The sequence below is a fragment of the Oryza sativa genome, chromosome 4 (assembly GCF_034140825.1).
Source record: "Oryza sativa Japonica Group chromosome 4, ASM3414082v1".
Classification (NCBI taxonomy): Eukaryota; Viridiplantae; Streptophyta; class Magnoliopsida; order Poales; family Poaceae; genus Oryza; species Oryza sativa.
In genome coordinates, this window is record NC_089038.1 from 29,912,067 (window position 1) to 29,937,368 (window position 25,302).

Sequence of the window (25,302 nt, forward strand, 5' to 3'; positions counted from 1 at the left end):
GATGACATCTGGGCACCACATGTTAGTGGGTTCCTTTTATTATGAATGACAAATGGGTCGTATATATGTTTTTAATTCTTATACCATATAAATGCCACGTGGACGAAGTCCAGGTCAACGCCACCTCGTAGGTGTCACTTCAGCGAAACAATCCTTCAAAACCGTCAAAGGAGTTAAATTGTACCGGTTTTAATAGTTGGGCGGTTGGGATATCCGGTATTGTGGTTTAAGGATATGAATTAGATTCGGCTACCAGTTAAAGGAGTCAAAGTAGACTTATTTCCGAATGAATATGGACAAAATCCGAAGAAGGTCCGGATGACCAGGTTGTGGCGGGCTACGAGCTCCCCATGTTTTGGGCTAATTAATCTACGGGCCTCCAAATAGCCATCTTCTTGCAATCATGCATCAAAATTAGGCCCACCATGCAGCCACTTCTGGGTTTAGGTTCAGTGACTGTGGTCCTTTCCGCACATTAGTCCACAGTGGCAGACTGACTGTGTGGTCCTTTTCCATAGATGAGTTATATCGGATACCACGTCTTTGTCAAAGAAAACAGTTTAGCGCCGATGAAACGATAATGATAGAAAAAGAAATAATAAGTTTATAAAGTTCGTATTTCTATTTCATATTATAAGTCATTTTAACTTTTTTTAATCAACTTGTTTAACCTTGACTAAATTTATAAAAAAACGTATTAGCTTTTTTAACACAAAATAAACTTATTATCAAAATATATTTAATGCTAGATTGAATGAAAATTTTATTGTTTTCAATGTTTTTAAATATTTTCGTAAACTTAGTCAGAGAAAAAAAATCAAAATAACTTGTAACATAAAACGAAGGGAGCACGACGGAGTTTTAGCTGATCAACTTAAGCTTTCTGCTGTCGTGCTCTTTTTTGTTTGGATCCCACATGACTACAGGCATGACAAAAAAAAAATCTCAGACTCGAACCTCAGATAATAACCGCTGCGCAAAGGCGACAACAAACCACAGCAAGAGAAAAAGTAGAAAACCACGTTCCCCAAGCTGCTCCTCAGTTCGTCAATTGTACAACCATACCCCCAAAAAAAAAAAGAAAAAAAAACAAAAACCTCAGACAACCGCCGATGCCCCTGATTTCCGATTTGTTTGGTCGATGGAGACTGGATGGACAACAAAAAAAAATATCCCAGCCCCCGTTGACGAAACGGTTCTGGATTGGCCGCCGCTACCAGTTCCGGAACCCCTAGCCGTCACCCGCGCTTGGCTTGGCTTTAGTTTTGCCTCATCCTCACCGGATAGGCTCCCTGCCTTTGCCGCGCGTGACCGGGCTGTTTCTCCGCTTCCCCCAAACCCAAACCACGGGCGCACCGAGCCCAAACCGTTGCTTCTGTCGTATTCTAGCGCATACCAGCAGCGCGTCGCGGTCTCGCTCGCGCGAGCACAATAGCCAACCCAGGCGCCGCTCCGTTCACATCCCAACCAAAAGCCAGCGTCCACTGCCCACAGGACACGCTCCCCTCCCGCGCCGCGATTCCTCCCTCGGCTCCACCCTACCACCCGCCCATCCCCGAGCGATAAAAAGGGCCCCGGCCGCTCTAGGTGCGTGCAGGTCGACATCCAAGTCACTCCAAACCCCACACACGCGATTCGTCGTCAAGGCTAAGCTCAGTCACACAGTGTTCGCGATGATCCTGGTGGCCGTAGTGGCGGAGCTGCTCGAGGAGTACACGGTGCTGGTGGCCCGGGTGCTGGAGCAGCTGTTCAACGACGCGCCCTTCCCTCGCCGGATGCGGTTCCTCATGCTGCGGAGCCTCCCCTTCGTGCCGCCGCCGCTGCCCCCTCCGCCGCCGTCGCACGCCCTCCGCGTCACCACCCGCGGCTGATCGACCCCACGACTCCCTCGCCGGCTCGTAGGATAGGTTAAGCCGAGTGTGCTCTGCTTTTCTCAGTTGGTTTAGTCGATTCTGTCGGCTGCTGGTTCTTGTCGGACAAAGTCCAGGTTCGCGGATCAATTTGTTTCTGTACATAGTAGTATTTTTTTGGGTGAGAAGAAACTTGAAAGACAGTGAAGTTGTGCTTTCTCGCATTGTGATCCTTACGATGTGCTCATGTGCAACCTGCTTGCCTTCATCGTCTTCCCTGGCTCAGTGTGTAGCTCAGAGAAATATCTCTGGATCTATCTGGGCATGTTTGGGACTTTTAGGTGAGCCCTGATATGAATTGCTGGATCATGATATGACGGATCAGAACTCAACCTTTTTCGGTGTTTCCCCTCTTGGCACTTGGCAGGGAAGATGACACGGACTACTTTGATGGGTGGAAATGATAACTTAAAATATTTTGTATACGTAGTACGAGTAAATAGAGTAGTATTAGCAGCATACGCTGTGTTTCCGTCTGAGACTGACAGGGAAAGCTCCGAGTTCGTTCAAAGTTCAAACCCAAGCGTCCAAGTGCGGTAGGTAAGAACCGAAGTGGCAACCAAATCCAACGTAAGCTACTTTTAGTGTTTTAACTACTTGCGCCATTTGTACGCCAAGCTTGTCATCTCTAGCATCTTCTTCAAAAGTTCATAGTAAAAGCAAGACCGCTAGGTACGGATGAAACCTGTCCGTGTTTCAGGTCATCTATATGCTGCATAATTGCCTAAGCATAAATAGGAGTATACCTTTGGTATATGCCTTGTGGGAGTCAAAATTTTCAAAGATGAATTTAATTAATGTTGTCTTAAGTCTATCCTTACCATTTGTGATGGTAAAATTTTGGCACCTTCATTTTAATCCACAATGTACTCGGTATGTCCGTAGTACTTCTTTTTGCGAGATTTTGCATATCATTATAAAGAACAGGGAAAAATGGGAGCAAGTATGGACCAAGAAAATTCACAGCTGAAAAGGGAAAACACACACTCAGTTTACCTATTGCGTATTTGCCTTCGCTTTCATTGCTCTCTCGTTGACCTTTTGGGCCACAAACTTAGCAGCCCGTGTTAGTGACAAAAGACAGAACAGAGCTGGCCTGCTCTGTCACAGGCCACAAGTTTTAAGCCCATTATCTTCCAGTAAAATTACCATCCCCAGTAGCTGCCAATACTAAAGTTTAACCGAGGAACGAGTGGAGGAGATATCTCTCTTTTCCAATCGAAATAAGTTAGCACTGGCGCAGTTAACACTGTTAGCTCAGCATTGGCACAGTCAGGAAGCCCTGCCTGAATAGTCGGTACCACTCACTATACGTGGATGTCAGTTCTGCACTCACGGCATCACAGCAATCTGCCAATCTACATACTATCAACTACCCAAAAAAGACAGTAACAGAGTACATTTATTCGAAACCCCGGTGCCGCTCCTGAATCGCACTAGCCGGCGGCCCGTGTTCGCGTGACAGAAACTTTTGAGTTCCGGATCACAGCCGGATCAGTGGAAAGAGCTTCTTCCAAGACTTCCTAAACCTGTACGCGGTGAACGCTTGCAGGTAGTGCTTACGAGCATCTGCCGGCATCGAGTCCTCCCCGAGGTCGGGCTGGTCGGCGCCCCAGAACCGCGCCGCTCGCCGCTTCTTCCGAACGGCCGCGAGCACGTCGTCGCGGTTGCAGATCCCCCACACCGTCACCTTCTGCTGCTGGTAGTCCACCTGAACCGAGTGTATCCCTGCAGCGCATCCAAACAATTGAACATGCCATGCGATCAGTTCACCGATCAAACTCATTGTATTTTGCTTCAGGGATCAGTTTCTGATCTGTTCATGTTTCACCGTGAAAATTTCAGATGCGTAGAATGTATAGGTATGTACCTCTCAGATGCGACAGGGCCTTCTTGATCTTCTTCTCGCAGCCGTAGGAGTAGAGTGGCACCTTCATCTCCACGTACTGCGCCTCGATTTTGCCTGCGGCCAGGACGATTTGCATGTCACCCATCTGATTTTAGCCGGCAAAACCTAGGCCGATCGAGAGGGATCAGCGGAGTGCAGATAAACGGCAAGAGCAGCGTGGTCCGCGTTTATATACGCACACATGTGACACACACACAACCCCGAACCAAAAGGCGGCCGTCATCATGGGACAATCCTTGCATATACCGGCCATGTGCGCACGATTCTACAGATGGCATCATCACCGCCCGCTTTTGATTCTTGGAGCTTTTGGCTGATGCATGCGTGACCGGGTGTGCGAGTGTGTGTGTGCAGCATCATGCACGCACGACTGATGACTCGGTTCGAGTGGAAAAGACGAGATCGGTAGTGGAGGGATTGCGTGGACGCTGTGGCGTTCTGCCTCGGCTGACGAGGCGGCGAGGCGTTTGCGCGGCGTCGTGCACTCGCGGCGCGCCCGGCGCCCATGTGGGGTGCCGTGGAAAGCTGGGGGAATGGGGTGGAAGCGACGGCGTCGTGTTGGGGACTTGGGGTACGTGGCGTGAGAGCGCCGGGGGCCATCCGGGGCTTTTTGTGATTGTTGCTGAAAGGTGGCCTGAATTTGTGAGGATACAAAGGCAGATGGGGCATACAAGTGTTTGCATGATTGCATCTGTTACGATTAGATTGGATTTAGATCGCTAACAACAACGTATTGATGTCATGATCCACTAACAGATGAGAAGTAGGACTTCTCCAGATTGGATAATATTCTTTCTATTAGCCTTTTATCCTTCTTTAAACAATCTGCTTTATTTTATTGAAGTATAGATCGGTTTTAAATATAGCTGTGCTGCATGATCCAATCTTGTTATTACAGACCTTCTTGCCACATTAGTATCGCCCTATGCTGGGTACTCTCTTTTTAACTAATATCACCAGACAATATGTTGTTTAATTGAATAAAGTAGAAAAAAACTACAAGACTAACACCATACACAGATAACATCTACACAGAAAAAGACTAGCACCGGACCGCCATTGCTAAATCAACGAAGAAGCAACAACCAAACCGCCCAAACCAAATCCTAACAGTCGAGCCACGCACTCAACTCTATCCACACCTTTGGAATTGAGGGGGGGGGGGGGAGGGAGAGAGAGAGAGAGAGAGAGAGAAAATGGATCCACTCTCCCCCCACAAGGCCCGTCAACATAGCCAACTTACGTTAGCTAGGGCGCCACTGCAGGAGGACAAAACATCTAGAGAGAACTCACACAAGATCCAACTCACCAAAGAGAGAGAAATGACTCGACAACGCTCCCAAGAGGGAAAACGACGCTTGAAGTGCCGTTGTTGTCGGCCCGACAAGATCGAGCTAGGTTTGCACCAGACACCCTGTCAATCCGCAACTATTGCTCCATTGCTCCACCACCGGCCATACACCGTCAGTGTGTGGACACCGTTGCACCAACGCTCCCCACTCGCTAGCCTCCGCATGCATCCACGTGCAAACGTGGTATACCCGCCGTCATCAGTCTCCTACCGCTGCCATGCCGGCCTTCCTACTGTCACCGCATCAACCTCCCGCGTTGTCAGTCAGGCCGGCCTACCTGCCGTCGCCCGCAGTGACCTCTTGGCGCCACCCGTGTCGGCATCTCATAGCTGACGACATGGGCGAACAACACCCCCAAGAGGGAAAACGATATCCGAAGCGCCGCCGCTGTTGGCCCGACAAGATTGGGCTAGGTTTACACATACTGCTCGTCTCTTGCCGATCCGTAGCTAGCACCTCATCGCTTCACCATCACCATCGTTCGTTAGCGTGTGGATAACGTTGTACAAATGCCCGCCACCAGCTAGCTTCTACATGCATCCACATGAAAACGTGGTACACCCATTGTCACTGGTCTCTTTGCCGTCGCCGCATCGACCTGCGCCGCCAACAGCGACCTCCTTGCGCCACCCGCTTCGCCCTCCCACGGCCATCGGCACCACCCATGCCGGCCTCGCGGAAGCTGTAATTGGGGTGTCAGATCTAGAAGGTAGGGGACAGATCCAGCCACATCGACCAGATCTGGCCGTTGCCCGGTCACCATGAGCTACCTCACACCGTCGCCCTTCGTCCACCCCTGTTCGGCTACGCCACTGCCCTGCCACAGTAGCCTCGTCCACTCTGTCCTGCTCTAAACCGCCGCGCCGCCTCTCCCACACGAGAGATAGCTCCTCATTGTGGAAGATTCCCCACCGCCAACATCCCAACTCACCGCGCGGTTGGTCAGCAGCTCGCTTGGCAGCAACAAAGTGAAGGTGGGGACTGGGGTAGGTGGGGCAGCGGCTAGGGTTTTCACCCTGAGCTGCCCGCACGAGAGCCGAGAGGGCGATGCGGGTAAAAGATGTCCTTGTGAATTGTGATCCTGGGTACTCTTGTTAGGTACTCCCTCCGTTCTAGAATATAAGGGATTTTGAAGGCATGTGACACTTTCGCTTTTGTCCATATTCGTAGTTCTAGAAAATGTCGCATCCCTCTAAAGTCCCTTATATTATATTATAGGACCAAGGGAGTACAACAGAAACAGAGATTATTCACACGAACGGAGCGGCCTGGCTCGTTCGCCAGTCGCTACAACAAACAAATGTCTCACCACAACACGTTGAAGTCCTAGGCTCCTAACTGAAGATGTGTTGATTAGGCTCCTAGCTGAAGATGTGTTGATGCTGGGCGGTACAGCTAACGAGCAAGGGAACAAATTGATGCGGACAACCTGCATGATCACATCTACTGCAGAGGTTCACCGCGCTAGGCACGCCGCGCGCATGGCAAACGCGCACCACGACACAATCCCTCTTATCCCGAACACAAGTACACAACTGCAGCAACACACTGACACAGCACACTGCACACATGTGTAATGAATAACGACCACATTGCAACATGGATTGCCCATAGTCCATAGAGCACCACTGTATTAAAATGACTTCTGTAGATTAAGACAGGCAAATCGATTAAATAAGAGAGCTTGTGCAGCTGGCATACGACGAGCTCAGGTTCAACAAAATGAAGCGCGTCCGACAATATCTGCCGCGTCATCGATGGAAACTTCCCTTAGCAAGTCCAGGTGGCAAAAGCATGACGCGTAGTACGCTATCCCACACATTCGAGGCATTACAAGATGGAACTAAAACTGGGTGTTTCGGCCGACCCGGCAAAAAAACTAAAACTGGGTGGCCTAGACCACTCATGCACGGTACCTCGACCCGGCTCTCTGCAAACAAAGAAAGGAAAAAAATGTAATTAGTTCTAACCGATTATACCCATGCTGAAGTTAAAGGACTAACAATAACCATGGGATGATGTGATTTTGCCAATTCTTTTCAATACCTGAAACCTGGGATTGGTGATCTGGAGCGAGTCCATTTTTACTAAATTCTCAGCATCATCGAGCTCAATAACAGCATTGACAATTGCATTGGATAAATGTTTATACTCGCTTGCCTCGAAAAAGCAACCTCGATGCTTTGCATCATTCACCACTTTCTGCCAAACAGATCTACTGTTGGACAAAGTCGTCCCATTTCCTACTATCCACAAACAGTGCCTGCCACAAACATAAGCCAAATAACTAACTAAAAGGAGCAATTAGCAAATTGTTAATTGTAAGGGCAATCATTACACTTACTTAGCCCTTGTCAGAGCCATATTTGTCCGCTGCAGGTTTGTGAGAAACCCAACTGAACCAGCTCTATTACTTCTGACAGTAGATATGATGATGACATCCTCCTCCGCACCTTGGAAACCATCCACCGATTTTACCTTCACAGAGAAATCATCATACATATCGTAAGTCTTACCAATTTTCTCTTGGATAGCTCTAACTTGAGCATTGTACGGTGACACTACACCAACAGTGAGCTTGCTTCCCAAAAAAACCGATTCTGTAACAACAAAAGATGCGGGGTTAGCAATACTGGTGGTTAAGACAGCATGAATATCATACATATTATGTTCACATATATCATTTATAGCACCAAAGCTCCAGAAATGCAGATGATCCTACCTTCAAATAGTCTCCGCACGATCCACAGCACAGCAGCAACTTCTATGGTATTTTTAAGGCTCCGGCCATGTTTTTCAGTTGTTTCATGGCCACCATCTACATTTATAAACGAGTAAGGTCCAAACATTTTGCCTGGCAAAATGTTCCTCTTGTAGTTCTTGCTGACAACATTTGGACCATCTGAGATCTTGCCATCATAAAAACTGGCAACTGGAAACTTGCTTATCTCTGGTCGCATCCTGTACTGAATGTTCAGGAGGTGCTTGTTGTAGCCCAAGGAACTTAACCTCTCAAAAACACTTCTTCCGAAATCAGCATTATCAGAAATCTGCAAGAGTAAAAACACTTGGTTATTTTGAAGTTTAAACATGGGAAAACAAAGTGGAATAAAGCATTAGCACTAGACACATACTTTGCTTTTAACCAGAGCAGGTAGCTGGCATTCGTCTCCGATAAAAACAGCTTGCTTTATGCCAGGCAACTGCATGGGAATTAAGGTCTCACACTCTTTTAACTGTGCAGCTTCATCTACAACCAACAGTTCCAGAGGTTTCAAGCACTCAGACCTGTCATCCATGGACACATTGTGCAACACATAAGAACTAGAAACAGTGCAGAGAATGCATTTTGTTCTTTGCAACAGGTAGACTCGAATTTCTCTCTTGCGGTCATCATCAGAAAGGCTCAAGCGATCCCAATCAGGAAGCTTCAAGTTGATCTTCAGATATCTTAATATTCGAACACAGAGTAATCTTGCCTTTCTGATCTTTGATTTGTTGCACACATCCGTGTGCACTGAGGCTAGCAGATCTGGCCACTTGAGTGGATCACTGTCCCCATGCCCTTTTCCATTCAAGAGATCATCGAACCATAAATTGTCATCATTATTATCATTAACATTTATCAATGCATGGAGAATATATGGAGAATATTCAATGGTTCAACCACCTCATTCATGTACTGGAAGCTCTGACGCATCATGGAGTTTCGTGGAAAATCAGTGCATAATATCTCCATGAAATAGTAGAAATCTTCCAAAAGTTCATTGCATTTGTCCTTGACAAATTCCTTGAGTGGTAGAACTACTGAATTTGGTCCTTTCATTTTCATCTGAACAGTGTACCACTTGTATTTTTTTTGTCACAGGTATCTCAAGAAAATCTATTAGTGAACACAAGCAATGATTCCATCCTTTCATACTCTCAAAACATTGTGACAGCCGCTCGGTGCGAGAGCTGAGAAAAACCACAGAGAGATCATGATCTTCACCTATCTTCATCCTCTTCTTGTTTCCAAACAAAACGATGTCGCTTAGATATTGGCCACTGCTAGCAGGAGACTCATGAACGAGCTTGACAATTCGAGATGCAACCTCTAGGACAGCAGTATTAGTAGGGGCACAAGTAAGTGTCCGGTGTCCTGAATGCAACATTACCCAGAGTAAAGCACTGATGGTTTTGGTTTTACCCGTCCTAGGAGGTCCCCATATTAGTTTAATAGGAGAAGAGATTTTTTCTGAGACCAGAACACAATCTGCAACAGCATTCAGTTGTGAATTGTTGAGCATGTACTTCTCAAGATTAAGATCAACGGCTGATCTAGCAGCGAACCGTTGAGATAATTGGGAGCTTGATGACATAGCCTCATCCACTTCCTTCACAAATAAACGTTGTGCAAACAATTCAATCATCAGAAATACTACTAACAAGATAGTGTTGTTTATATGCACTTGGGAAAATGCCATTAGTTCATTACCAAGTGTTGACAAATAAGGGCACTGTATCATTTGAATCTTTAAAATATATCAGATTCATATTCCAATCTAAACAACATACTGAAGATTTAACACATGTGTGGTAGCCAAGAAGCATGACCCGCACTTCAAATTCCAAAAACATCACTACTCAAGCTAATTTAGCGCAAATAGGAATGCCAAGATTGTAACTTTTAAGTGTGTTTCTTACTTTAGTTGCAAAAGCAACAGTCAGAGCAATAGGTAGTTGAAACTATCATGCATCAAGAGCCAATAGGGTGCTGAATTTAATGACTCAAACAATAAGACAATTAGACATGACAAATAGATATGCTATTATGCTCTACAAGGAATTGGCCCTAGCTCTTTGGTTGGAGGGTGTGGTTTACACCCCCCCCCACTACTATTTAACTAGAATTTGGGTGCCTATTCCTTCTTAATTAAATCGAGACCAGGCTAAACCACAGTGTCCCACATTTTTTTATTATGCGTCTACAAACTGAAAATACCTTTGACTTGTACCGCCAGACTGTATCAACAATATGGCTGTTTCCCTTGTGAAGACAATCCCAAATCCGATCGTATGTCTTCATATTTATGAGGATTACCGCGAACAATGGCTCCTTTGGTTCATTTGTTGAAGAATCAGTTTCCACTGGAAGCACTGATGACAATCTAGCAATGAAGCAATTGTCTGGGAGATCATCATCGTCTTCACCACCTTTGACAATTGAACCTAGGATGTACGAAGTCATATTTCGTGTCAAATCAGACACTTGCTTGGGCTTTCGGGAGGTAAGGACTATTATATCACCCTCACATGGCGCATATGTTTCCTTGGATTTCTCATCCTTTGCTGGATTTGCAACCTCAAAACAGAAGAACGTGGTCTCATCGTCATGCAGCAGTTCCTTCATTCGGGCTACTGATATGAAGTTTTGGTGAGAATAACCATCCAACGATGAAAAGACATCAACATGTGTTTCTTCAAGTAATGGGTAGGTAAATGAGTTAAAGTAATTTGACGATGAAGTGAACGTCTCTGGGATCCTTTTCACCTGGAAAGAAACAAATAATCAACTATCTGTGACTCAATACTACTCCCGCCGGTCAAATATATTTGATGTTGGGGGTACTTGAACTAATACTCCCAATGTCAAATTTATTTGACAGGAAGGGGTAGACCAAAAAACGAAATGTTTTTAGGGAAGATAGGAGCTTGCATTAAATTTCAGAAACAAGAGTATACAATCCAGTTACAGAATTCTAAAACTAAGTACCAACTTCAGGAGTTGAAAGGTAAGCATGCGACGCTCGTCGCCCAGTTCCCCGCCGCCGGCGCCGCTGGCCCTACGCCCGCCGCCCTCGCTGCTTCGTCGACCCCAAGTCGCCGCGCCGTCCGCGGGGCCATCCGGGCCGCTGCCCTCTGCATCCCCGCCGTCGTCCAGGCTGCTCCAAAGCGCCTTGTGGTGTGAATCCCCCCGCCACCGCCACCCAGATCCGCAGCTTGGGTCTATCCGGGAGGCGTCTCCCATGTCTCCGCCACACCGGATCCGCCAGGATCCCGCTTGCCACCCTCCGTGCGCTCCTTCAAGGATGTGGTCGCGACCGCTTCGCCGCCGATTTTCAAATTCGGTCCGCGCCTCCAACCACCGCGTCGCACTTTGAAGGTGGCAATTACTCCGCCTCCCAGGCGTGAGCCACCCCGGCGCCGAGGCTACTTCTCTGCCTACAGGCCTAGGCCGGAGACGGAGATGACCCGACGTCCCATCCATGGTACGGTCGCGCCGGAGGACTTCACTACTCTGGAGCCGGGCTAGCAGCAAGTCAAAGTGCGCCATTGGTGGCGACGCGCAGCGCATTCAACTGCTCCCCAACCACCAGCTTCAAGGAGATGGGACGAGCCTTCAATCCGCTCTCCTCCTCGCCACCGCGCTCCTGCTGAAGCGTCAGCCTCCCTCCGCCTCTTTCAGCAAGCAACAAGTGGAAGATGCTTCGTTTGCCTCTCGAGAGACCACCGCGCCTCCCACTGCCGTGACCCGGTCAGGTGCTTCCTCTGCCGGAGGACGGGACACAGGGCCAGATCCTGCCGAGCTCACGCTCATCTGGCTCTGCTCCGCCTGGAGCGTCGCCAGCTCCACGGTCACCGTAACTCCACGCCGCCACCTCCGTTGAAGCCTCCGCCCGTCCAACTGCCCCGTGTTCCGTGCAACCGCCAAGACGTTCCACACCGCCACCACAGAGAACCCCCACCGCACGGCCAGAAACACCACCGCACGCCGCTTCCGCCGCCACCGACACGGCCGTCTCCGGCCATGGCTAAACTCGGCGACCCATCCACTCGGCCTGAGGAGGAGTACTTCATCCCCACTCCACACGCCACGGAGGTTGAGCTCAAGGACTGGGAGTCCACGGCGATCATCCCCTGGGCGGCAAAAGCGCCTGCGTCCATCACTCCAAGGGACGTCGAGGCCATCTTCAAGGAGGAATTCCATCTTCGTGAGGGCGACGTCTTCGTCTCACGACACCACCCCGAGGCCTTCCTGATCAAGTTCGAGCACCAGCGCCATTGTGTGGAAGCGCTGCGGAAGGGCTTCGTCAAGCGCCACGGCGTTGAGCTCCACTACGTCAAATGGCGTAGCCTCAAGAGTGCCCTCGGTGTCGCCTTGATGTTCCGGGTCCGTCTCTACCTCGACGGCATACCGCGGCACGCTTGGGAGGCCGATATTGTTGAGCGTACTGTGGCGAAGACGTGCGCATTGGAGAGCATCGAGACCAGCCTCATCCACCCGCCGGACACGCGTTGGATCAGCGTGTGGGCGTGGACGGGCAACCCAAGCTCCATACCCAAGCGCATCTGGCTGATCTTCACCAACAGCACTCGTGGCAAAAAGCCCGGCTTGGTGTCGTTCTCTGACAAGCCGCTGGAGCGGTGGCAACACGGTGTCAAGTACTGTGTATATGTCCACCTCAAAGAAATCCACGACTACACTTCGGCCACGGTGACTCTTGATGAGAACGCGGCTGTCACCCCGGCGAAGCGTCGTCTTCCACCGTGGCACCTTGGGGTGGCCGATGGTGAACCGGCGCCGGAGCGTGTGTTCCCGCAGTTCCCTCACCACCCGCCGCCGCCGCAAGGCCTCTTCCACCCCGGAGCTGGTCGCGATGAGGGCGGCAAGATGGAGAAGGACCGTGGCAGCCGCAACAGGGGAGACCGGCGTAACGTCGACCGGCGCGACGTCAACCGTCGTGGTCGTGATGACGACACACGCGACAGGTTCGGCCGCGAGAGGGACGGCCGCGACAAGGATAGTCGGCGTCATTACAATGACGACCACCCCGACTTCGATCGGGGACTCGGCTGGCGTCGCCGAGATGACGATGAAGCCCGGCGAGGTAGCCGCCGGCGAGATCACTGGAAAGCACAACACACACGCACGCGAGGAAGACACAGTTGCACACAGAGATTGTGCTGCATAATACGGCGCAGCTTTTCTGTTTCTTTACTTCTCCTTTTATTTGCGAAATACAAGAGAACGTGATCGACGTGATCCGCATTGCCCGCCACACGACCCAGTGCGTCGTGCGCCATCGCACACGATCGGATCGTGCAGTGGGCGACTCGCTACATTACTGCCACGCCGTGAACATACGCACGGGGCTTATGGACGCGCTCGTTCTAATAACCGAGCCCTGAAAACATGCAAGTAAAAGACAGGAGATAAAACCTACCCTAACAAAGCGGTAGAACAGGTGCTAACTTAATCAAAGTATCCAACAATCTCCCCCTAAGTCTTGCACCTGAATTTGACGTCGGCAACGCCAATGCGGGAGCGAAGCTCCTGAAAACGTGTGCGCCCAAGTGCCTTGGTCAAAATGTCTGCAATCTGCCCCTCAGTCCCGACGAACTCGACATGAACGGAGCCATCTTCCACCCGTTCTCGAATGTAGTGGTAGCGGGTAGCGATGTGCTTGCTCCTCTCGTGGAACACCGGATTTTTGCTGAGGGCAATTGCTGATTTGTTATCAATGAGAAGCTTGAACGCGTCCGGCTCTTCTTGATTGATCTCTCCTAGCAACTGAGAGAGCCAGACGCCTTGGCATGCAGCCGTTGTCGCAGCGATGTACTCCGCCTCGCAAGACGAAAGCGCGACAACCTTTTGCTTGACGGATTGCCAGCTGACCGGGCTTGTCCCGAGGAAGAAGACAACACCGGTCGTACTCTTGCGCGTGTCTGGGTCGCCGGCCATGTCCGCGTCACTGTATCCCACCAACTGAACGGGGCTGCTGGACTGGTGGTAGTGACACCCGAACTCCGTCGTGCCGGCGATATAGCGCAGTATGCGCTTCACCGCCGCTTCGTGCTCGGTGGTGGGCGCCTCCATGAAGCGGCTCACGTAGCCCACCGAGAACGCGATATCCGGCCTCGTATGTACCAGATACCGCAAACAGCCAACGATGCCACGGTACCAGGTGGGGTTCACCGACGCCGCAGCACTGGTTTTGCTGAGCTTGAGGCGTTGTTCCATTGGCGTGGCGCTCGGGTTGCATCCCAGCATCCCTGCTCGCTCAAGGATACGGCGTGCGTATGCTGCCTGTGACAGCCGTATGCTGCCCGCCACCTGCTCGACCTCGATACCCAGGTAGAAACTGAGAAGCCCGAGGTCACTCATCTTGAACAACGCCTTCATTTCGCCCTTGAATCGAACGATCTCATCCTCCTTTGTCCCTGTGATGATTAGATCGTCGACATAAACACCAACGAGCAACCGTGCACTGGTGTTACCTCGAACATAGACCGCATGTTCGCAGTCGTTCCGCCGGAAGCCGAGAGACAGCAGGGTGGCTTCGAGCTTGGAGTTCCACGCACGGGGCGCTTGGCGCAGCCCGTACAGCGCCTTGTCAAGCCGAAGGACTTGGTGTTCACGGCCTTCCTTGACGAAACCGGGCGGCTGCTTGACGTAGACCTCCTCGGCTAGCTCACCGTTGAGGAACGCGGACTTGACGTCCATATGGTGCACTGTCCAGCCTGCCTGCGCGGCCTGAGCGAGCAACAACCGAACAGATTCCAGCCGTGCAACCGGGGTGAACACTTCCTCAAAGTCGATGCCGGGTTGCTGCACATAGCCTTTCGCGATGAGGCGAGCCTTGTGCTTTGCCACTCTGCCTTCTGCATCCTTCTTGAGCTTGAAGACCCACTTGAGGCCAATTGCACGATGGCCGGACGGGAGATCGACAAGGCGCCATGTGTTGTTCTCCTCAATTGAGGCGATTTCATCCAGCATAGCCCGCCTCCACTCCTGCCGCTGTTCAGCCTCAGTGAACGAGGCTGGTTCCTCGGCCGCAAGGAGATGAAGCTCCCCCTCCTCCGGATCCCGGGTTGCGAACCCAGGCGTACGTGCGTCGCCCAGTAGATCACCCATACTGCGATAACGCAGTGGACAATCATCCTGCTCCGCGTCCAGGTTCTCGTCGATGCCTGGTGGCGGTGAGACGAATGTCGGTGTAGCGGGCGTTGAGGCCGACGCCAAGGTGGCGGGTGTCGAGGCGGACGACGGCGTGACTGCCCTTGACGCGGAAGCGCCCGAAGATGCAGATGATGGAGCCGAGGTCGAAGGCGACGGTGATGTGGCCGTTGTCAGGTACTCGACGGTGAAGTCTGAGCAACCTCCGCCGCCGGGGACGGCTGCAGCGCCCGCCGCATCCCAGTCCCACCCAGCGCCCTCGTCGAAAATCACGTCGCGCGAGACCTGCACTCGTCCAGACACCGGATCGAACACCTTGTACGCCTTGGCTCCGTCGGCGTATCCGATGAGAACCATCGGCTTGCTGCGGTCAGAGAGCTTGGGGAGGTGAGGCCGCACGTCCTTGACATAGGCCAGGCACCCGAACGTGCGCAGGTAACCCACCGCCGGCTTCTTCCCATGCCACGCCTCATAAGGTGTCATGTTGGCCAAGCTCTTTGTCGGCGCGCGATTGAGCAGAAAAACTGCCGTCGTGACAGCCTCCCCCCAATAGCGTGCCGGCATGTTCTTGGCTTTCAACAAGCTGCGAGCCATCCCAAGGATGGTTTGGTTGCGGCGCTCCACCACGCCATTCTGTTGGGGCGAGTAGGGCGCGGAGAAGTGGCGTGAGACTCCCTGTTCGGCGCAGTAGGTGGCGAATTCCACCGAGGTGAACTCGCCACCGTTGTCGGTGCGGAGGATGCGCAGTTTCTGCTTGGATTCCGCCTCGGCTCGCGCCTGAAAGCGCTTGATGGCATCAGCCGCCTCGCTCTTGCATCCCAGCAGAGTGATCCACATGTACCTGCTCGCATCATCAAGCAGGAGGAAATGAGTCTTGCCTCCAGGGGTTGCCGGCGAGATGGGACCACACAGATCGCCATGCACCAGCTCAAGGCGATCCTCAGCACGAAACATGGAGCGGCGTGGAAACGGGGTGCGTCGCTGCTTAGATATGACGCAGCTGTCGCACAGCTGCTCGACATGATCGATGTCGGGCATGCCGCGCACCATGTCGCGGCTCGCCAGTCGTCGCAGAGCGTCGAAGTGGAGGTGGCCGTAGCGCGCATGCCACAGCCAGGCGCACTCCTGCGCCTTGGCCGCGAGGCACACCGGTTGCCCAATGGTGAGCTTGATCAAGTACAGGCGATTCCGCGTCCGCTGAACGCGTGCGAGCAGCTGGGCCGCCGGGTCCCGTATCGTGCAAACACCGTGGTAGATACGGACGTCGCACCCATTTTCATCGAGCTGGCCCAAACTTATCAAGTTGGCGTTGAGTTTAGGGATGTAATACACCCCCGTCAACGCTCGGTGCTCCTGATTCCTGCACTCAAAAATGATCTTGCCACGACCCTCAATTCCGACGACGGAGCCGTCGCCGAATCGCACCGAGCCCCGCACAGACAGGTCGAGCTCAGCGAAAACTTCGCGAATGCCCGTCATGTGGTTTGTTGCTCCGGTGTCGAGATGCCAGACGCCGCCGTCGGTTTGTTTCTCCGTGAGAAGGTGCGCGAACACCTTTGGCTCGACGAGCTCGATCGTCTTGTCAGGCTGCGATGGCGGCGAAGAAGCAGGTGGCGCAGATGAAGACGACGCAGACACAGGAGCAGCGTCGACGACATGGGCCATGAGGAGGGCCGGCTCGTCATCGTCCTCATCCGCCAGGGCCTGGTAGGCCTCGGCAGGCCGCTTGGGCTGCCGGCAGTCCTTAGCCCAGTGCCCCGTGCGGCCGCAATTGCGGCACTTGTCGCGGTTTGGTTCCCGCCCTTCCTGCGTGTCGCGCCCGGCACGATCTCCATCGTGCGCAGCAGCTTCAGCTTTCTTCTTGCCACCACGCCGACGACGGTTGCCACCGCCGGACTTCGCCTTCCCAGAGGAACTTTCCGCGGCCTGTTTCTCCTTCCACCGGGCAGTCCACTGCTCCTCAGTGAGAAACAGTTTCCCACCGGCAGCAGAGCTCTTGGCAGGCAGCTTCTCCTCAGCGTTTCGGAGCCGGCCGGTGACCTCCTCGAGCGTGAGCTCATCGAGGTCAAGCAACGTCTCAATGGACAAAGCGATCTGCGAGAGATGATCTGGAACAGAGTTAAGGAATTTTTCAACCACCTTTCCTTCTTCAAGATGGACTCCAAGCGTGGCGAGGTTGGTGACGAGTCCGTTGAGGCGCAACGAGAATTCCTCGACGGTCTCCCCGTCCTTGAACTCCATCGCATCATACTGCTTCTGCAGCATTTGCGCCTTCGACTTGCGGACACGATCGACGCCAACTCGCATCGTCTTGATCGCGTCCCACGCCTCCTTGGCCGAGGGCTTGACGGCGAGTGAAGCTAACATCTCCGGCGGCATCGCCCGGAGTATGGCCTCCATCGCCATTCGATCCGCCTGGAAATCGGCATCACCATGCTCAACGGCATCCCACAGGCCGCGCGCTTGCAGCATGACCTTCATCATGAGAGCCCAATCTCCGTAGTTAGTCTTCGTCAGCAGTGGATAGTTGGCTGAGCCGCCCACCTCCTTCACCACACACTGGACCGGAATAAGTTCACGGTCTTCGCCAGGCCGCCGGCGACCACGACGGTGTGGAGGTGAACGGGAGATACGTCGCTGGTGCGGTTCACGGGACCGCGACACACGCGGCGTTGGAGCCGACATGGCTCTGATACCAAATGAAGCCCGGCGAGGTAGCCGCCGGCGAGATCACTGGAAAGCACAACACACACGCACGCGAGGAAGACACAGTTGCACACAGAGATTGTGCTGCATAATACGGCGCAGCTTTTCTGTTTCTTTACTTCTCCTTTTATTTGCGAAATACAAGAGAACGTGATCGACGTGATCCGCATTGCCCGCCACACGACCCAGTGCGTCGTGCGCCATCGCACACGATCGGATCGTGCAGTGGGCGACTCGCTACATTACTGCCACGCCGTGAACATACGCACGGGGCTTATGGACGCGCTCGTTCTAATAACCGAGCCCTGAAAACATGCAAGTAAAAGACAGGAGATAAAACCTACCCTAACAAAGCGGTAGAACAGGTGCTAACTTAATCAAAGTATCTAACAGACGACGACAACGAGCGTGACGACAGAGCTGGTCACGGCCGGGATTCCGGGCGCGAGCGTAACGCGGCCAAAAGAACTGGCCTAAATGGCCAGCGAGAATGCGACCGCTCCCCAAGGCGGCGCGACTGGGGAGAAGGAGGCAGCCGCACTGGGCGGCGCCATGGCGTGTACAACGACGACCGGCGCGAGGACCCGGTGGCGCCGGCCTCGAGTCTGCATCCTCTTCGGCCGTTCACATCACCATCACCACAGGTAGCTAACTTAAAGTTGCTTGTTGATTTAAATGGCTCGAATGTGCAGGCAGACGCCCAAAATCTCCAGTACATGTATGGGCTATAGTCGACGCCGATTGTTCAAGACAAGATGCTGCCGGTGCTGGACGCCACCTTCCTGTCCAAGGCGCATGTCCTCGACAAAGTGTTCAGATCAACCATCCTTCGGTGCTCCTCGTAGCAAGCGCTGCCGGCACAGGGATGGAAGCCTGGTCCGTGGAGGAGATGAGGCGCCGTGGCAAGGAACGGCTCGTCGACGCGTCAAGGCGCGGCGAGGTCGTCCCAATCCACCAGGTATTCGACCGCATCCGTCAAGAGACACAAGTCACCGCGCCGGCAAGTGTCGTCGACGAGATCGACAAGGCGTTCAAGAAGCTGGAGCTCGCGGCCGCGACGACCTCCCTCGAGCGTTGGTCGGAGCTGCCATCTCCGCTCTCCCCGCTGGCCAACACCACGCCATCCGAGCTCCAGCTGGACTTCATGACGGGCCACAAGAACCCGCTTCAGGTTGGATCGCAGGCCGTGGCGATCCAGCCAGGACCTGGCGAGCTCGTGTCCGGCCTGGCAAGCAAAGCCGCCCCGGGCGGCCTGTCGGGGGCCTCGATCCTCGCGGCCCAGGACGGCGGGACGTCGCCGGCACTGCCAGCCATGTCATCGCCATCAGGCAGGGCGCTCCTGTCTACGTCGCCTTCGTTGCCGGCGCTGGAACTGCCGCCTTCATCGCCGGCGCCAGAGCATTCGCCATCACTACTGCAGGTCGCGGCTCGGTCGCCGCCAACGCCGTCGCCGCCGCCACCGCGGCCGACACCGAACAAGCTGGATGCACTCTTCACGGAGGTCACGCCGCCGCTCCTGACCTGTCCGGCTACGCCGACGCCCCCGATGCGCCCAACGTCCCCGTTGCAAGTGAGGCGTCGTCTCTCGCTATCCAGGTTCGGCCGCAAGACTCGCAAAACCAAGGAGAGTGAGTTCAGTCTCACTAATCCTCGTCGCAGCTCCAGACTTGCAGGGAAACCGGCCATGCCGACGATGCAGAAGTGCAGCCGTGTGTTGATGAAGCGGCTCGGACTGTTGCGCACGGACACCTCCCTGGACGAGGTGCTCGCGGAGTACGTTGCAATGTTTGATGGTCCGTTGCCGCCACAGACCGTTGCGGCTCTCACCTCCATCTTCGACCTCGACATCGATGATGATGGAGATCAAGAGCAGCCACCGGAGGAAGCCCTGCTCGCGGTGGTAGGAGAAGGCGTTGCGGACCTCGCCGATGAGGTCGAGGAAGCTGCGGCCTAACTGCTGGCCAGGGTCTGAGCAAGCATTGCTTGCATGTATCGTCGTCGTCGTCGTCTTCTGCTTATGTCGTCTTTTAAGTTGAACTGCGTCATTGGCCGTCGTCGCCTTCTGCTTATGTTTTCATGTATGTTGAACTGCGTTGTTGCTCTTCTTTTGCGGTGCCGTGTGATGCACTGGATGAACCAGAACCGTTGGCAAGCTTCGGTGGAAGTCGACTATCTTCTGATGTTTGGTCTGTACTGTGGAATGGGAACTTCTAAGACTACTACTTCGCTTCCTCTACGTGGCAATATGCATGCGTCAGGCTACAGCCCCATTGACTGCATTGTTTTACTTCTTTTCTGCTTGCTTTACTTGAGACTTCATGCAACTGCTTCAGCGCCACTGCCCCTGGGATTTATGTTGCATCGTGTTGCAAGCCGGGCAACATCTGAGAGCAAGCCACCCCTTCATGATTAATCAAAATATCGAACTCCTCAGCTGGAACGTCCGCGGCCTAAATTCCCCTGCCAAATGCACGGTGCTACACGAACTAATGGTGGACACGGCCTGTAGTATCGCTTGTTTTCAAGAAACTAAACTGAGAGCAATAGACGATGTTTTGGCGAGATACCTGGGAGGATATAAATTGGATAGTTATGCCATCAAGCCGGCGAGGGGAACTCGAGGGGGGATCCTCCTACTTTGGAACTCCAACTCGATCAACATCACAGAAGTGAGGCTGCGTCGCTACTCGATGACGGCAAAAGTCAGCCTCCTTCATACGGCGGACAGCTTCACCATTTCCGCGGTCTACGGGCCAACGAGACATAGAGAAAAAGAGATTTTCCTTCGGCAAATCAGACGCTTAAAGCCGGCTAACAACGAACCTTGGCTCCTATTTGGTGACTTCAACATGATCTACAGGGCATGTGACAAGAGCAACAGCAATATTAACTTAAGGCGTATGAGGCGGTTCCGCGCAGCCATTAATCATTGTGAGTTGAAGGAAATCCATCTCCAAAATAGAAAATTCACCTGGACCAATGAGAGACGCCATCCAACCATGGTCAGACTAGACAGATTCTTCTGTAACGAGAATTGGGACCTCGCCTTTGGTCACCACATCCTTCATACTCTCTCTTCGGGAACATCGGATCACTGCCCACTGCTTCTCTCAAACCCCCAAGGGCCGCAACGCCCAAGGACCTTCAAATTTGAAAACTTCTGGACAAAGCTTCCGGGATTCAGGACTGAGGTTCAATTGGCTTGGGAACGAACATCGACGCATCATGAGCCTCTCCACCGTCTGGCAGACAAACTGAGTCACACTGCCCTGGCCCTAAAGAAATGGGCACGAGGAATCTGCTCAGAAGTTAAACTCAAGTTCCACTTGGCATTGGATGTGATTCAACGCCTAGACGTGGCTCAGGAAAATAGAGATCTCACACAAGCAGAGTTTAGGCTACGGCTGGGCCTAAAAAGAAGGCTGCTCGGGTATGCGGCCATTGAAAGGGCAAGGAAGAAGCAGGCATCGCGCATAACCAACATTAAAGAGGGGGACGCCAACACGAAGTACTTCCATCGCAAAGTAAATGCAAGGAAAAGAAGAAACCACATTTTCCGTTTAAGGAGGCAAAATGGATGGGCCGTTACACACGCAGAAAAGGAAGGGGTCATTGCCGACCATTTCCGACAAGTGATGGGGCGACCAGAACCTAGAACTAGTGACCTGAACTGGCCCTCCTTAGACCTTGCCCCGACAGACTTGACACGGCTAGAGGAGCCTTTCTCCGAGGCAGAGATACGCAAGGCGATAAATGAAATGCCGGGGGACAAGGCTCCAGGCCCCGATGGCTTCACCGGCAAATTCTTCAAGTCATGCTGGGACATCATCCAAGTTGACGTAATTGCGGCGTTCAATGCTCTTCATAACATGAGAAGTGTGCACCTTAACCTTCTAAATTCCGCCAACGTGGTTCTCATCCCCAAAAAGGATGGCGCCGAAGGAATCAATGATTTTAGGCCAATAAGCTTAATTCATGGCTTCGCCAAGCTCTCCTCCAAAGTGCTCGCCATTAGACTAAGGCCACTAATGCAATCACTGATCTCGCCAAATCAAAGTGCCTTCATTCGCGGGCGAAGTATACACGACAACTTCATGTATGTGAGGAATATGGTGAGAAGATATCACAAGACTCGGCGCCCGATCCTCCTTTTCAAGTTAGACATCTCCAAGGCTTTTGACTCGGTCAGATGGGACTACCTACTTGCGCTCCTCCAAAATAGGGGTCTCCCACAAAAATGGCGTGACTGGATATCCGGGCTGCTGTCCACTTCCACCTCAAAGATCACCCTGAATGGAATCCCGGGCGAAACAATCAGACACTGGAAGGGTTTGCGGCAGGGTGACCCCATATCCCCCCTCCTCTTCATCTTGGCTATAGACCCCCTCCAGCGCCTGTTAGACAAGGCTACCGACATAGGAATTCTAAGTAAGCTGCGAGGCAGAGCTGTGCGCTTCCGCACATCTATGTACGCGGATGATGCGGCCGTCTTCATTAATCCGACCAAAGAGGACGTGAGCGCCTTCGCCGATCTGCTAAATCGTTTTGGGAAGGTATCAGGATTATGCACGAACCTGCAAAAATCGCAAGTGGCGCCGGTCAGATGCGATAATCTGGACCTCGACGACATCCTGCATGACACGCCTGCAACTAGGGCAAGCTTCCCGATGAAGTATCTGGGGTTGCCTCTGTCCACTGGCCGTCTGTGTAAAGTAGACCTTCAACCTCTCTACGACAAATCGATGAGTAGAGTAGCAAGCTGGCGAGGAAGACATATTGGCCTGGCAGGGCGATCAACGCTGGTTAAATCGGTGCTCACTTCACAACCTGTTTTTCTTCTGACGGGCCTGAAAGCTTCAAATGAGTCCCTAGAGATCATCGACAAGCAGAGAAGGAAATTCCTATGGGCAGGCGGTGAAGCTCTGACGGGGGGCAAGTGCAAAATAAATTGGGCACGGACCTGCCTCCCTACAGCCTTAGGAGGACTGGGCATCCTGAACCTGGAGGAATTTGCAAGAGCTTTATGACTGCGGTGGCTTTGGAACAAGTGGAGATCACCGGAAAAAGCATGGGTGGGGTCGGGAACACCCTGTGACGACACAGATAGGTTACTTTTTGTAGTAGCAACAACCATAACAATAGGGGATGGAGCGAAAACAAGCTTTTGGGATTCAGCTTGGCTGGAAGGGAGAAGACTAAAGGATGTAGCTCCCCTGATCTACGCGGCCTCCAAGAAAAAGAACAGCACGCTACAACAGGCCTTAGCCACAGACCAGTGGCTGCTCGATCTGGACCTTCCTCCAGCCTCAGGCTGGACAACGGAGCTGGTCAGCCAGCTAATCAATGTCTGGAGTGCGTGCACAACGTACATTTCACAGAGAATGAGGAGGACAAGATAGTGTGGAAGCTCACTAGCCACGGTGAATATACGGCGACGTCGGCCTACAAAGCGCAGCTCCTAGGTACTACTGCCACCAACTTCAACATCCTAATATGGAAGCCGTGGGCACCGCGCAAGTGCAAGACCTTTGCCTGGTTGATCATCCAAAATAGAGTTTGGACCTCCGACAGACTGGCAACCAGGGGTTGGCAGAACAACTCTTTCTGCCCCTTATGCAGACACACCCAAGAAACTGCTCTCCACCTCCTCGCAGAATGCAGATACACCAGGAAAATTTGGACGGCGTTATCTGATTGGACTGGGTGTGGTCAACTGAACCCCGGACAATGGCAACCAGCTCAATCGGTGTCAGAGTGGTGGGAGGCCACCGCCAACTTGAAGGAAGTCCCAAAGAAAGCACTCCGCACGTTAACACTTCTGGTCAACTGGGAAATCTGGAACGAGAGAAATCGTAGAATTTTCCAGCACAAAGAGCTATCTACAGGAAGTCTGTTGGCCAAAATTAAAGAGGAGGCCAAAACATGGTCTCGGGCGGGGGCGAGGCATCTTGGTAGCTGGCTTGCTTTTTATTTTTAGCTCAGTAGGACCGAAGGTCCTGGGCCTGGTTTTTCTTACTTGTAAAGTTTACTCCTCTATTCAATGAAATTGGCAGCTTACCGATTCGTTCAAAAAAAAAATTCTAAAACTAGCAATGCTTAGGCCTTAGAGTGCAACATAGAAAAGAGAAAGAAAGTAACTAAGAAATTGACACCTTCTGTTTGAAGAGCTCCTTATTGAAGACGTCCTCGACAGACCAAGAGAATATTTATCTCACCAGATAACTTAGAGCAAACTTGCTGAGGCTGCTGTCACGTTTCTTCAACTTCTCCCAGTAATTCACCACAGACTGGATTGCATCCACACACTCAGATTTCTTGACTTGTTTCTGCCTCCTAGACTTGTTGCGAGCACTCATCTTGCTCACCTGTTTTCTCACCCGTGCAAGCGAAGACAGCAGGAGGCAAGGCTACTTACAAATGCAAGCAGCACAGCAAAATGGCAAGCATGAGGTCTTTCCTCAGTCAAAAGGAGATATCAACCGGCAGAAGGGGAAGGGGCAGAGAGAGAGAGAGAGAGAGAGAGGATTGAACTGCTTCGATCCTACCAAAGCAAGAGGTAGTCGGGACTCTTGCACTTCCCCATGATACCAATGATCCTCTCGAAAAGAGAGAAGTGGCTATCGAGTTGGAACTCTTTGAACTTCCCCATGAGGCCATGATAGCATTAGCGCAGTAAATGCAGCTCAAAGACAAACGGGAGATTTTAGGGGAAGAGATACGGAGTTTCAAGTGAATACCGAAATTTGGGAGTAAATCTCACCCAACTTTCAGGTTTCAAACGACGATTTCAACTTAGCTTCACAATTTGGAAGGAATTTTAATTCCATATCCTAATTGATGGAATAAACAATTCAAGTGAGATTCATGTTTCGGAACCGTGCTAACACGAAGTCTGAATTTTCAGAAACAAAGGCTAAAATGAGTTTCCGAAATCGCAACCAAGTCTCACGCGCATTTCAAGCGACTTGGTTGCGATTTCGGACATCAAACTTTCAGGTTTCAAACGACGATTTCAACTTAGCTTCACAATTTGGAAGGAATTTTAATTCCATATCCTAATTGATGGAATAAACAATTCAAGTGAGATTCATGTTTCGGAACCGTGCTAACACAAAGTCTGAATTTTCAGAAACAAAGGCTAAAATGAGTTTCCGAAATCGCAACCAAGTCTCACACGCATTTCGAGCAGTTTCGCTGAGCATTTTCAGCAGGTCAGCAGTTTCGCCATTGCCGGGGTGCGCGGCCTCGCCAGCATACCGGCGCCCGACGGCCACCCTCGACGGGGGAGAACCGCCGCCGGCGAATCATCGTGCCGACGAGGCGATGGAAGGAGAACGAGAGAAACGCTCGCGTGGGGAGGGTTCGAGCGACTCATCGTGGTGTAGTGAAATCAACGGCACGTAGCACGTGTGCTTACGATATCCAACGGTTGGTCGCTATCCCGTCGGTGGACGCTGGAAACGGTATATCCGCGGAATATCAACA

The 25,302-nt window shown here is 52.1% G+C and overlaps 3 protein-coding genes across 3 annotated transcripts; 1 reads left to right on the forward strand and 2 right to left on the reverse strand.

Moving 5' to 3' along the window:
* Positions 1 to 1,593: 1,593 nt before the first annotated feature.
* Positions 1,594 to 2,074, forward strand: LOC9270930 (uncharacterized). Its single transcript, XM_015779166.3, has one exon. It carries the CDS (start codon positions 1,674 to 1,676, stop codon positions 1,869 to 1,871), a length of 198 nt encoding a protein of 65 aa, XP_015634652.1. The 5' UTR covers positions 1,594 to 1,673; the 3' UTR covers positions 1,872 to 2,074.
* Positions 2,075 to 3,103: 1,029 nt separating this feature from the next.
* On the reverse strand, positions 3,104 to 4,347 carry LOC4336769 (copper transport protein ATX1). The gene is made up of 2 exons (XM_015779649.3): positions 3,781 to 4,347; positions 3,104 to 3,638 (listed from the first exon to the last, which is right to left on the reverse strand). The coding sequence occupies exons 1-2, from the start codon at positions 3,902 to 3,904 to the stop codon at positions 3,394 to 3,396; spliced, it is 369 nt and encodes a 122-aa protein (XP_015635135.1). The 5' UTR covers positions 3,905 to 4,347; the 3' UTR covers positions 3,104 to 3,393.
* A 2,380-nt stretch (positions 4,348 to 6,727) lies between these two features.
* LOC4336770 (probable helicase MAGATAMA 3) lies at positions 6,728 to 11,482 on the reverse strand. Its single transcript, XM_015779404.3, has 8 exons — positions 10,927 to 11,482; positions 10,156 to 10,704; positions 8,943 to 9,547; positions 8,306 to 8,834; positions 7,894 to 8,221; positions 7,516 to 7,771; positions 7,218 to 7,434; positions 6,728 to 7,101 (listed from the first exon to the last, which is right to left on the reverse strand). Exons 1-8 carry the CDS (start codon positions 11,419 to 11,421, stop codon positions 7,075 to 7,077), a joined length of 3,006 nt encoding a protein of 1,001 aa, XP_015634890.2. The 5' UTR covers positions 11,422 to 11,482; the 3' UTR covers positions 6,728 to 7,074.
* Positions 11,483 to 25,302: the final 13,820 nt, after the last annotated feature.